This window comes from Oncorhynchus keta, chromosome 19 (assembly GCF_023373465.1).
Source record: "Oncorhynchus keta strain PuntledgeMale-10-30-2019 chromosome 19, Oket_V2, whole genome shotgun sequence".
Lineage (NCBI taxonomy): Eukaryota > Metazoa > Chordata > Actinopteri > Salmoniformes > Salmonidae > Oncorhynchus > Oncorhynchus keta.
The window spans coordinates 35,148,145-35,162,588 of NC_068439.1; the positions used below are offsets into that span (position 1 = coordinate 35,148,145).

The window sequence follows — 14,444 nt, forward strand, 5'->3', positions numbered from 1 at the left end:
TTCAACGGCTCAGACACGAGACGTATGTGGCAGGGTTTACGGGAAATCACGGACTACAAAAATAAATCCAGCCACGTAACGGACACCGACATCTCGCTTCCAGACAAACTAAACAACTTCTTTGCCCGCTTTGAGGATAATACAGCGCCACCATCGCGGCCTGCTAACAAGGACTGTACTCTCCCCTCCTTCTCCGTGGCTGACATGAGTAAAACATTTAAACGTGTTAACCCCCGCAAGGCTGCTGGCCCAGACGGCATCCCTAGCCGCGTCCTCAGCGCATGCTCAGACCAGCTGGCTGGTGTGTTTACAAACATATTCAATCATTCCCTATCTCAGTCTGTTGTCCCCACATGCTTCAATATGGCTACCATTGTTCCTGTACCCATGAAGGCAAAGATAACTGAACTAAATGACTACCACCCTGTTGCACTCACATCTGTCATCATGAAGTGCTTTGGGAGACTAGTCAAGGATCATATCACCTCCACCTTACCGGCCACCTTAGACCCACTTCAGATTGCATACCGCCCAAACAGGTTTACAGACGACGCTATCGCCATCACACTGCCCTATCCCATCTGGACAAGAGGAATACCTATGTAAGAAGGCTGTTAATTGATGACAGCTCAGCATTCAACACCATAGTACCCTCCAAGCTCATCATCAAGCTGGAGACCCTGGGTCTCAACATGCCCTGTTCAACTGGGTCCTGGACTTTCTGACGGGCTTCCCCCAGGTGGTGAAGGTAGGAAACAACATCTCCACCTCGCTGACCCTCAACACTGGGGCCTCACAAGGGTGCGTGCTCAGCCCCCTCCTGTACTCCCTGTTCACCCATGACTGTGTGGCCATGCACGCCTCCAACTCAAATCATCAAGTTTGGAGACGACACAACAATAGTGGGCTTGATTACCAACAACGACGAGACAACCTACAGGGAGGAGATGAGGGCACTCGGAGTGTGGTGTCAGGAAAACAACCCCTCACTCAACGTCAACAAAATAAAGGAGATGGTCGTGGACTTCAGAAAACAGCAGAGGGAGCAGCCCCCTATCCACATCGAATGGACAGCAGTGGAGAAGGTGGAAAGTTTTAAGTTCCTCAGCATACACATCACGTAGAAACTGAAATGGTCCACCCACCTGAGAAGGAGCTGCGAAGGAGCAGCAGTGCCTCTTCAACATCAGGAGGCTGAAGAAATTTGGCTTGTCACCAAAAACCCTGACAGACTTTTACAGATGCACAATCGAGAGCATACTGCCGGGCTGTGTCACAGCCTGGTACGGCAACTGCACCGCCCTCAATCGCAAGGCTCTCCAATGGGTGATGCTGTCTGCACAACACATCACCGGGGGCAAACTACCTGCCCCCCATGACACCTACAACACCCATTGTCACAGGAAGGCAAAAAAGATCAAGGACATCAAACACCCGAGCCACTGCCTATTCACACAGCTACCATCCAGAAGAGGAGGTCAGTACAGGTGCATCAAAGCTTGGACCGAGAGACTGAAAAACAGCTTCTATCTCAAGGTCATCAGACTGCTAAACAGCAATCCCTAACTCAGAGAGGCTGCTGCCTACATTGAGACCCAATCACTGGCCACTTTAATAAATTGATCACTAGTCACTTAATACAATGACACTTGAAATAATGCCACTTTAATAAAGTGTACATATCTTACATTACTCATATCACATGTACAGTATATACTGTATTTTATACCATCTATTGCACCTTGCCTATGCCGCTCGGCCATTGCTCATCCATATACTTACATGTACATATTCTCATTTTAGCCCTTTAGATTTGTGTGTATTAGGTACAGTGCCTTGCGAAAGTATTCGGCCCCCTTGAACTTTGCGACCTTTTGCCACATTTCAGGCTTCAAACATAAAGATATAAAACTGTATTTTTTTGTGAAGAATCAACAACAAGTGGGACACAATCATGAAGTGGAACGACATTTATTGGATATTTCAAACTTTTTTAACAAATCAAAAACTGAAAAATTGGGCGTGCAAAATTATTCAGCCCCTTTACTTTCAGTGCAGCAACCTCTCTCCAGAAGTTCAGTGAGGATCTCTGAATGATCCAATGTTGACCTAAATGACGAATGATGATAAATACAATCCACCTGTGTGTAATCAAGTCTCTGTATAAATGCACCTGCACTGTGATAGTCTCAGAGGTCCGTTAAAAGCGCAGAGAGCATCATGAAGAACAAGGAACACACCAGGCAGGTCCAAGATACTGTTGTGAAGAAGTTTAAAGCCGAATTTGAATACAAAAAGATTTCCCAAGCTTTAAACATCCCAAGGAGCACTGTGCTTGCGATAATATTGAAATGGAAGGAGTATCAGACCACTGCAAATCTACCAAGACCTGGCCGTCCCTCAGAGAGATCAGAGATGCAGCCAAGGGGCCCATGATCACTCTGGATGAACTGCAGAGATCTACAGCTGAGGTGGGAGACTCTGTCCATAGGACAACAATCAGTTGTATATTGCACAAATCTGGCCTTTATGGAAGAGTGGCAAGAAGAAAGCCATTTCTTAAAGATATCCATAAAAAGTGTCGTTTTAAAGTTTGCCACAAGCCACCTGGGAGACACACCAAACATGTGGAAGAAGGTGCTCTGGTCAGATGAAACCAAAATTGAACTTTTTTGGCAACAATGCAAAACGTTATGTTTGGCGTAAAAGCAACACAGCTCATCACCCTGAACACAACATCCCCACTGTCAAACATGGTGGTGGCAGCATCATGGTTTGGGCCTGCTTTTCTTCAGCAGGGCCAGGGAAGATGGTTAAAATTGATGGGAAGATGGATGGAGCCAAATACAGGACCATTCTGGAAGAAAACCTGATGGAGTCTGCAAAAGACCTGAGACTGGGACAGAGATTTGTCTTCCAACAAGACAATGATCCAAAACATAAAGCAAAATCTACAATGGAATGGTTTAAAAATAAACATATCCAGGTGTTAGAATGGCCAAGTCAATGTCCAGACCTGAATCCAATCGAGAATCTGTGGAAAGAACTGAAAACTGCTGTTCACAAATGCTCTCCATCCAACCTCACTGAGCTCGAGCTGTTTTGCAAGGAGGAATGGGAAAAAATGTCAGTCTCTCGATGTGCAAAACTGATAGAGACATACCCCAAGCGACTTACAGCTGTAATCGCAGCAAAAGGTGGCGCTACAAAGTATTAACTTAAGGGGCTGAATAATTTTGCACGCCGAATTTCTCCGTTTTTGATTTGTTTAAAAAGTTTGAAATATCCAATAAATGTCGTTCCACTTCATGATTGTGTCCCACTTGTTGTTGATTCTTCACAAAAAAAAAAAAAAAAAAAATGTGGCAAAAGGTCGCAAAGTTCAAGGGGGCCGAATACTTTCGCAAGGCACTGTAGATGTTGGGGAATTGTTAGATTACTTGTTAGAAATTACTGCACTGTCGGAACTAGAAGCACAAGCATTTCGCTACACTTGCATTAACACCTGCTAACTATGTGTATGTGACTAATACAATTTGTTTTGATTTATTATATCAATATTTGCGCATAAAGGTGTTTCCACTGCTATTTCTCTACATTTTACTGACACAAAAAGATCTTACCTTGTCTAGCATATTTTGTTTTGTCTACAGTTGGACAGTTTACAGACAAATTAGCTTTTTCTGTCAGACCTGTCGTAAAACAAATTATCAGACAAGCCTTCAGAAAGTACTCATACCCCTTAAGTTATTCCACATTTTGTTGTGTTTCAGCCTGAATGAAAAATGTTTTTCTCACCAACCTACACACAATACTCCATAAAGACAAAGTGAAAACATGTTTTTAGAAAGTTTTGCAGATTTCTTGAAAATGAAATGCCCCAAAAAATTGATCATATTACTTTTATACTCTTCCCCAGATATACAGTATGCCTCATCACAAACGTAGCTCTATGGACAGTTCCTTGGGACTTCAGGGTATAGTTTCTGCTCTGACATACTGTACACTGTCAACTGTGGGACCTTATATAGACCAGTGTGTTTCTTTCTAAATCATGTCCAAACAATTGAATTGGCCACAGGAGAACTCTCATAAAGTTGTAGTGACGTCTCAAGGATGATCAAAGGGAATTGGATGCACCTGAGCTCTAATTTGGAGTGTCATAGCAAAGGGCTGTCGTCAAGACAAAGGGTGGCTACTTTGAAAAATCTCAAATAAAAAATATATGTTGATTTGTTCAACACTTTTTTGGTTACTACATGATTCCATATGTGTTATTTCATAGCTTTGATGTCTTCACTATTATTTTACGATGTAGAAAACGGTCAAAAATAAAGAAAAATCATTGACTGAGTAGGTGTGTGCAAACTTTTTACTGGTACTTGATGTAAATGAGGTGTTTCTGTATTTCATTTTCGATACATTTGCAACAATGCCTAAAAACACGTTTTAATTTTGTCATTGTGGCGTATTGTGTGTAGATGGTTGAGGAAATCAATCAATTGAATCCATTTTGAAGGCTGTAAAACAACACGTTGAATAAGTCAAAGGGGATGAATACTTTCTGAAGGCACAGTACTTTACTCGCATAAAAAGGTTGGATGGAAACCTGGTTTCTGTGATTGTTTTCAATTAAAATGGCCGAAAAGAAACAAAAATAGCTTAGCAAAGAGCAAGAATTTCGCTAGGACTGTGTGGGAGTGGTCTGAGTGGGGACGGGGGAAACTAGCTGTAATTGGCAGAGAGGTTTAGGACTGTCCACTGATTTACCACCTGGTGAACCCAAAACAGGTGGTATTTTCAAACAGCTCTTAGACTAAAAGTGCATTATCATCATCATAAAAAATGTCACAGTATTATTCCAACCTTGTAGTATGGAAATATATATAAAATACAGGTCAATCACGCTTTTGACTGCCCTGGTCCTTTAATATCTGAAATCTGTATTTTAAAAAAGCCATATCTCATCTTCATATCACACGCATTATTCGTATGATCTCAGCGAAAAGGTCAGTCAGGGTGATCTAACATGTGATAGAAAAGTGCGTCATAGATGTTGTTTTTTGTACACCCGCCTCCTTAACCATTTACGGAGTCAGGCTCCAAATCCGTCTGGTATTAAAGATCACCACTTGTCCATCCAGGTCAACTCAAACCTTGACAGATTGATTCATATTTGGTTGGAAAGTCTTAATGATGGCAGCACAATTAGTCATATGCATAGTCATTATGGAGTGAAGACATCTGCAGCAAGACAGCATTGACTGGATCACTCGGCAAGATTAAGGCCTATTGCATTAATGTACAATTACTTCCAAACGTAAAGTTTATCACCTTGGTCTTTTATCAACGAACTAAAATGTGAGACATTTTCAGACAACGTGTTTGAATGAAAACGTCTTTTTAGATAGCATTTCTGATGTGTGCAACTTCATCTCATTTTTCGACTTTCAATGTCATTATAAGCAACACATTTGGAGATTAACCTAAATAAACGGATTTAATTGCAGCTGTAGGGCTAAAAATGCAATAGGAAAATAAGAAGTGAACTTTTGATTTAATGACACATCAAAAAGGGCCCGTCTACAATGCAAGAGGATGCGTGGAGCTTTATGGAGATGTTTTATTAAACGAAAATAAATACATTTGTTTATACTTCCAGAAGACAAAGGAATTCAAGACAGTCATACATGCAGACTGACATTTACATTGGTAACGGTACAGGTGCATGGGCGTATCACAAGCCTGGGTCTCGGAAATGTTGTGCGCCTGAGGGGAAAGGTCTGTGACCCGGGTCAGTAACAACGCAGGAAGAATGTGTTGCATGCGGTGCCTCGCAGACAGTCACAAAGCCTTCCGATGCGCGGCCCGTGCTTCATAGCGCACCGCTCTCCAACATCACACTGTAAATATGAGAGGAGAGAGAGTGTTAGCAAAATTCGTTAGGTCCTTCTTGCACATTTCTGTTCCCAAATAAAAGCACATTCAATGTAACAGACAACTTCCGACAGCACCGTAGGCTCTGCTGGCACTCCAAATATATGACTCTCGGACGACCTTTTGCGCTCATTCAGTTTTGCGTTAGGTGCGTTTTGGAACTGAGATATGTAAGGTAGATGTAAAATAACTTAGGTTATTCTTGACTTACCCGTGGAATGAGACTTGCTTTCTTCTCCACTGATAGACCTATCATGTTGTCTTGCTGCCCGCCTTCTAGAAGCCCCTCGAGCACATCAGCCTGAAAAAAAGTCGCCAATAAAGATATTTAGAACCATCTTCACTATCAACCCAAATAAATATTGCATGGCATCTATTTCTCGACATTAGCTTGAAGGCGGAACGATATAATCGGCTACTTGACATTGGGCAAGAATGGGCGCAAATGCATAATGTACATAATAGATATCTTTACATAGCTCATTTGAACACATAAGGTAAAAGTAGACTGTCCTCAATCTCCATCACAGAATAGTTACACATCAGTTGATGGTACAACATAAATAAATGCTTGAACAAGTTCTGGATTGGTTTGAGTCGAAACAAACAGTTTTTTCCTAAAATCCTCAAAAAGGACAGAAAAATAAGTAAATTAGTAAATTTGACACACCAAATGTCTGGTGACATATCCCAGTGGAAATTGTTCCTCTTGTGAAGAGAGTATGTTATCGGGTGACATCTGCTCCTGGCAATCAACACTGAAGACAGACAGACAGACGCCCAGGTAGAAGACTGCGCGGACCCTGATGCTGTCCATGGTGCTGAAAATCTTCCGCTTGAACTGAGAGGATGAGAAACAAGTCGTACTTCAGCAAAGTTCTCCTGGCAACTATCCGTGACTTTGGTATTATTCTCTCCCTCTCTATTTTGCAGTTCAGGTCCTCACTCTTCTGCTCATGGGTGCTGCACTTGCTTCTGTTGTTGCTTGGAAACTTTCTCTATTTATATAGAACCAGCCCGGTGCTGCTCCCATTTCGCTCGAACGTCATCACCTTGGTCTCCTCAGACCGTGTTTTGCACGGATTGGGTGAGATGGGTATCTCGGTCAATGATATTAAACATTCCCACCACTCCAAGGAATTCAACCACCAGGGTGAAACTTTAGGAGCCGATCTATAGTAGTGGGATGTAGTTTGGGGGTGCTGCGATTTTTCAGGTTGGGGGGTAGGGATGCAGGTAAGAACAGTAGGCACAGTGGACTACTTTTTATGATTGTTTAACTTAATGTATTTGAGTGTTTACCAGCATTTACCAGCATACCACCTGTACACTCTCGTTGGCTGGCCCTCGCTTCATACTCGTCGCCAAACCCACTGGCTCCAGGTCATCTACAAGACCCTGCTAGGTAAAGCCCCCCCTTATCTCAGCTCACTCGTCACCATAGCAGCAACCACCTGTAGCACGTTCTCCAGCAGGTATATCTCTCTGGTCACCGCCAAAACATATTCTTCCTTTGGCCGCCTCCTTCCAGTTCTCTGCTGCAATTGACTGGAACGAACTACAAAAATCTCTGAAACTGGTAACACTTATCTCCCTCACTAACTTTAAGCACCTATAATTTTAACCATCTATAATTTAGCCCAAACAACTACCTCTTCCCCTACTGTATTTATTCATTTATTTAGCTCCTTTGCACCCCATTATTTCTATTTCTACTTTGCACATTCTTCCACTGCAAATCTATCATTCCAGTGTTTTACTTGCTATATTTTATTTACTTCGCCACCCTGGCCTTTTTTTGCCTTTACCTCCCTTATGTCACCTCATTTGCTCACATCATATATATACTTATTTTTCTACTGTATTATTGACTGTATGTTTGTTTTACTCCATGTGTAACTCTGTGTTGTTGTATGTGTTGAACTGCTTTGCTTTATCTTGGCCAGGTCGCAATTGACAAGCATTAGACTGGTTGAAATCTGTCCTTTGGTCTGGAGTCCAAATTTCAGATTTTTGGTTCCAACCACTGTGTCTTTGTGAGATGCAAAGTAGTTGAACGGATGATCTCTGTATGTGTGGTTCCCACCATGAAGCATGGAGGAGGAGGTGTGATGGTGTGGGGGTGCTTTGATGGTTACGCTGTTGGTGATTTATTTAGAATTCAAGGCACACTTAATCATGATGGCTACCACAAGCATTCTGCAGCGATACACCATCCCATCTGGTTTGCACTTAGTGCGACTATCATTTGTTTTTCAACAGGACAATGACCAACACCTTCAGGCTGTGTAAGCGCTATTTGACCAAGAAGGAGAGTGATGGAGTGATGCATCAGATGACTTGGTCTCCACAATCACCCAACCTCAACCCAATGTAGATGGTTTGGGATGAGTTGGACCACAGAGTGAAGGAAAAGCAGCCAACAAGTGCTCAACATATTTGGGAACTCCATCAAGACCGTTGGAAAACTATTCCAGGTAAAGCTGGTTGAGAGAATGCCAAGAGTGTGCAAAGCTGTCATCAAGACAAAGGGTGTCTACTTTGAATAATCTAAAATATAACATATATTTTGATATGTTTAACAGTGTTTTCATTTCTACATGATTCCATATGTGTTATTTCTTAGTTTTGATGACTTCACTATCATTCTACAATGTAGAAAATAGTAAAAATATAGAAAAACCCTTGAATGAGTAGGTGTGAAAACTTTTGACTGGTACTGTATGTTTTCCAGTTTAAAAAAAAATACTTTGCCAATGCAACTTATTTGTATGTGAAAACTAAAATGGTCTATTATTTTATTTTCCATTTTAGTAGACGTTCTTATCCAGAGCTGGTAGCTTCATTAAATAGTACCCGCAAAACACCAGTCTCAACATCAACAGTGAAGAGGCGACTCCAGGATGCTGGCCTTCTAAGCAGAGTTACAAAGAAAAGCCATATCTCAGACTGGCCAATAAAAAGAAAAGATTAAGATTGGCAAAAGAACACAGACACTGGACAGAGGATCTCTGCCTAGAAGGCAATCACCCCGGAGTCTTCACTGTTAATGTTGAGACTGGTGTTTTTGCTGGTACTATTTAATGAAGCTGCCAGTTGAGGACTTGTGAAGTGTCTGTTTAGACACTCTAATGTACTTGCCCTCTTGCTCAGTTGTGCACCGGGGCCTCCCACTCCTCTTTCTATTCTGGTTAGAGCCAAATTGCGCTGTACTGTGAAGGGAGTAGTACACAGCGTTGTACGAGATCTTCCGTTTCTTGGTAATTTCCTGCATGGATAAGACTTAATTTCTCAGAACAAGACTAGACTGACGAGTTTCAGAAGAAAGTGATTTGTTTCTGGTTATTTTGAGCCTGTAATCAAACCCACAAATGCTGATGCTCCAGATACTCAACTTGTCTAAAGAAGGACAGTTTTTATTGCTTCTTTAATCAGAACAACAGATTTCAGCTGTGCTAACATAATTGCAAAAGGGTTTTCTAAAGATCAATTACCCTTTTAAAATGATCAACTTGAAATAGCTAACACAAGGTGCCATTGGAACAAAGGATTGATGGCTGCTGATAATGAGCCTCTGTTCGCCTATGGAGATATTCAATAAAAACATCTGGTATTTTCAGCTTCAATAGTCGTTTACAACATTTTTTATTTTATCTTTATTTAACTATGCAAGTCAGTTAAGAACAAATTCTTATTTTCAATGACGGCCTAGGAACAGTGGGTTAACTACCTGTTCAACGACAGATTTGTACATTGTCAGCTCTGGGATTTGAAACTTTAGACTAGTAACCTTCCGGTTACTACTCTAACACTCTAACCATTAGGCTACCCTGCCGCTCGTTTACAACATGAACAATGTCTACACTGTATTTCGGATCAATTTGATGTTATTATAATGCACAAGAAATTTGCTTTTCTTTCAAAAACAAGGACATTTCTAAGTGACCCCAAACTTTTGAACGGTAGTTTATATATATTTTTATTACGAGTTTCAGGGGGTGCTGCAGCACTACCCTACTATGACCACCAGGTTTATATCGTGCCTCCAAAGTGTAAATCTCTGCCACTAAAATCCAGTATATTTGACTTTGATATGATTACATAACAAAGAGGGAGATTTGTCTGGAAAGATGGGCAGGCGTATAAAACAAACATCTAGTAACCCAAAGGTTGCGTGTTCAAACCACATCACAGACAATTTTAGCTCATTAGCAACTTTGAAACTACTTACTACTTTTTAGCTATCTAGCATGTTAGCTAGCCGATGTACATGCACAAATTAATTCATACCATGCAAAACTTAATACTAAATGTAGGGAGAGCAATTTACATTTACTATGTTGCGCCTACCCCTGAGTCCAGGTTGAAAGTTGTCATATTACCATATTGCTATGGTGCTACATCAGATAAGAGAAGTCAACATTCTGAATAATGCTTTATGATTTATGGTGTTCTCATTTCTTCAATAGGCATCAGCCCGAATGAAGGAAACTGTAATATGGCTAGTATAAACGCATATTCATTTGCAACAGGTTAGAATAATTATGTTAATGAACTTGTGCACACTTGGAAATAAATTGCCTTCTAATACCGTCACGAATAGGACGAGATTGTGTAATATAGTCTAATATGAGATTACTGATCATCTCATTGTTAGTAAAAAAGTGACCTACACCTGTGACCAATAGCAATCTTTAAAATAGGCTTAACTGACATGATTCAATTAAATGCCATATTATTTTTCAATATTTAGGCCTAAATGCACATGAGGGGTTTATGGATGTTTCTCAATGTTGTGTGACTGACTCTGCCTACAGTGCCTAAAGCACAAAAGCAAGTGACACTCTCCCATATGTAATTTGCTGGGATACTTCATGCATGGCTCCCTCGCTAGATGAGGGCATCACTCTAGGCGTTAAGGCTTGAATTATTTCTTCTCTGTGGAATTTTCTCTCTTTCTTTAATGTTATTCTAGTGTGATTGAATCCAATAATTATCTGATAGTGTTTATTTATGGGCAATCAAGGCTACCTAGAGAATAGGTCCACCATAAATGTAAAATTGCTCAATTTATGGTGTCCAACAGATATATCCTAGGCCTAGACAATATCTGAGCAATTTCTGGTCCGTAAACAACATGCCTACAATCAATAAAAAAAAAAAAAGTTTCCTCAAAGCAAATCTCGAAGGAAGAGCGCCGGTGTCAGGTGCACAGCTTGTTTCAGAGAATGAGGGCAAACTGTGCGTTTCTCAGATTTAGTAAAGCGCTTTGGGATTAGACCCCCGAGGAGCGTTAAATGGGACCATGCATGCACTGGCCTCTCTTCGCATTATGGCTTTGATGAGTTAGAATGCAGCTTGCGCTTTGTGGAAGTACAAGGAGGCTTCAGGCTTCTCCCGCGCGCATCACGTGGGTCCGTCTTATATTAGACCTATAAATTGAAAACACGTCTTCAGACTTGTCCTCACTGTTCGCCTCCGGGTCTGTATCAAAAGTAGGATTGCACAACAGGTGCAAAAATGATATGGTCCCACTGATTGCTAGAGAACGTAGCTGAAGCATCACACAAGCACAAGCTTTCTGGAACATTGTGCTAAGTATGAAACAGTTGGGGAAAGTATTTCTGTGTCATGTTGAACTTAGTCAAATATGGAATCAAACGTTTTCGGAACATCACAGTTGATAGATACATGTTCGACAGCTGTCATCACTGTGGTCTCATTATAATCCACTGCAGAAGGTCTAGCTCAAGGATCCCTCTCCATTACCAGGGCGTTCATACTTTCCTGACACTCCCCAGCCACAGATGTGTGAAGGTGGAAACTGGACTGCAGTGTTGAGCCATGATGGACGTCCATTGGGAAAGTGGCTACAGGTGATATGCAATTATAATAGAAAGGCACACACTATTGTGCAAGTGATGTGGACTTTCACATTTGGCCACCTTAAGGCTACAGCTATCCATTATTGACTAATTGATAGGTCAAGTAAAGGTGTAAGTAATGAAATGATTCAGGGATTCCAGAGTGAACTGATTGGTCTCATCACAGTGGTTCTTGGATTGATGTGGTAATTCGGGGTTAAATTGGGAATTTGGATGTTTGAAATGAGATAAACAGTACTGGTTGATTACTTTTTTCAAATCCAATGTCTTTTCCACGTTGATTCCACGTCACAATACCTTGACAAATTACGTTGAAACAAGGTTGATTCAACCAGTGTGTTCCTAGTCTCTGATGTAGAGATCTAATGCTGTGGTTTGCACACGTGAACTGATCACAACCCAGCCAGGCTAGGCTCCATCCCCAATTTATCTCTTTCATTTCAGCAGACAAGTGGTGTGGAAGTGAGTGGTGATAGTGTTAATGAGCCATCAATGCAAAGAAAGCAATTAAATCCCTTCTTTTCATCCATTCTCCATGATGGACAACCGCTGTTCTGATTTACAATGGCAGTTATGTTGCATAGAATGATTACCTGTGTGTTTGGTTGTGATACAGACAACTCTCACTGTCACTAGGATTAGTCTCTCACTGTGGAAGAATTCAGGGCATCAGTAATACAGAGCTGGGGTAAGAAAATGTTCCTTGACATGTCATTTACACCTTGGCGATTATGGAGGAGACAGAGAATGTGAGTTCATCCTGACCTCACTCAATCACAAATACCCTCTCCATCTCTCCCTCCCTTGAATATGGAATGCACAGGGCCTTGCTGGCCAGTTCAGACCAGTTTCTAACACTTCACATCTGATTCCCAGGTAAATGATTTGTCCATTCTTACTAGCGCTATAGGAATGGACAGTTGGTCTTTACCCTGCAGTGCCTCCTCTCAAACAGGGAATAGAGAAGGATCACTCCTCCACCCTTTCTTGATTATTGTATGGCTTGGAATTGTCAATGAACCAACACGCCTAGATGACTCACTCTCTCTCTTTATTGGAGTGACCAAAAACTGTTGTGTCCGTGTTACAAATGAACTACTCAGTTTCAGTGTTGCAGTCCTGTCAAAATGTGATACTGGAAAAAACATACCACAAAGCAATTGACTGAAGTATTTGGAAGATATTATCTAAATGTTTTGCATACAAAGATCACTGAGAGAACAATTTACACGAAGAACAGACACTAGATGGTACACCAAGGCCATAATATAAATTAAAACTTGACAACATATATTGGTCGGTTTTGATTGTTTACATGTCTGTGTGTGCAGTTGTGAGTGGGAGTCTTTGACAGACAGCCCTGCATTATTCAGAGGTGTGGGGTCTGCCATATCCCCCGTCTACAAGATGTTAGGTCATTTTTCAACCCTGCACCTGATTATCCCAATAACCTTGTGAAACACACTCCCAGGGGAATAAACACTCTGAAATATGTATAGGTAGTGCGTCACCGGCATCGTGCGAGGCCTCCCCAAGGACCTCTCATGTAGGAGGGAGTTGCACTCTAGAGCGGGCTTTATGAAGGACTCACTGACTCAACAGGTCTGCAATAGTTCACCAAGGACTATTAATGAGATTTACTACACATGACTTCAGAATTACCCTAGCCAGTTAGTTTGCACATCACCAAAATGTAACTTGTAGCCAGTGGGGATTCAAGTTGAAACATTCCCAAACTGCTGAAAGCTGGCACAATCGTGTCTCAATATATGTATCCTTACTTCAGACCTCCATGCATACAGTACTCCAATCTAGCAGTAGCTAATGAAATGTGTATCAAGTGGTATTTGTTATCAAATAAAATGTGTGATTTCAAAGGAGAACTGTTTGATCTGATAAGCCACATCTACAGTGCATTGCAAAAGTATTCATCCCCCTTGGTGTTTTTCCTATTTTGCTGCATTACAACCTTTAATTTAAATGGATTTTTATTTGGATTTTATGTAATGGACATACACAAAATAGTCCAAATTGGTGAAGTGAAATAAAAAACAACAACTTCTGGTGCAACCAATTACCTTCAGAAGTGACATAATTAGTTAAATAAAGTCCACCTGTGTGCAATCTAAGAGTCACATGATCTTAGTATATATACACTTGTTCTGAAAGGCCCCAGAGTCTGCAACACCACTAAGCAAGGGGTAACACCAAACAAGCGGCACCTTGAAGACCAAGGAGCTCTCCAAACAGATCAGAGAAAAAGTTGTGGAGAAGAACAGATTGGGTTCTAAAAAATATCAGAAACTTTAAACATCCCACGGAGCACCATTAAAGCCGTTATTAAAAAATGGAAAGAATATGGTACCACAACAAACCTGCCAAGAGAGGTCCGTCCACCAAAACTCACAGACCAGGCAAGGAGGGCATTAATTAGAGAGGCAACAAAGAGACCAATGATAACCCCGAAGGGGCTGCAAAGCTCCACAGTGAAGATTGGAGTATCTGTCCATAGGACCACTTTAAGCCGTACACTCCACAGAGCTGGGCTTTACGGAAGAGTGGCTTTTCTTAAAGAAAAAATAAGCAAACACGTTTGGTGTTCACCAAAAGGTATGTGGGAGA

General features: G+C 41.3%; 1 protein-coding gene across 1 annotated transcript; it reads right to left on the minus strand.

The window, feature by feature from the left end:
• Nucleotides 1–5,585: 5,585 nt before the first annotated feature.
• LOC118397741 (cocaine- and amphetamine-regulated transcript protein-like) lies at nucleotides 5,586–6,896 on the minus strand. Its single transcript, XM_035792637.2, has 3 exons — nucleotides 6,608–6,896; nucleotides 6,149–6,238; nucleotides 5,586–5,903 (listed from the first exon to the last, which is right to left on the minus strand). The coding sequence occupies exons 1-3, from the start codon at nucleotides 6,752–6,754 to the stop codon at nucleotides 5,796–5,798; spliced, it is 345 nt and encodes a 114-aa protein (XP_035648530.1). The 5' UTR covers nucleotides 6,755–6,896; the 3' UTR covers nucleotides 5,586–5,795.
• Between the last annotated feature and the right edge of the window lie 7,548 nt (nucleotides 6,897–14,444).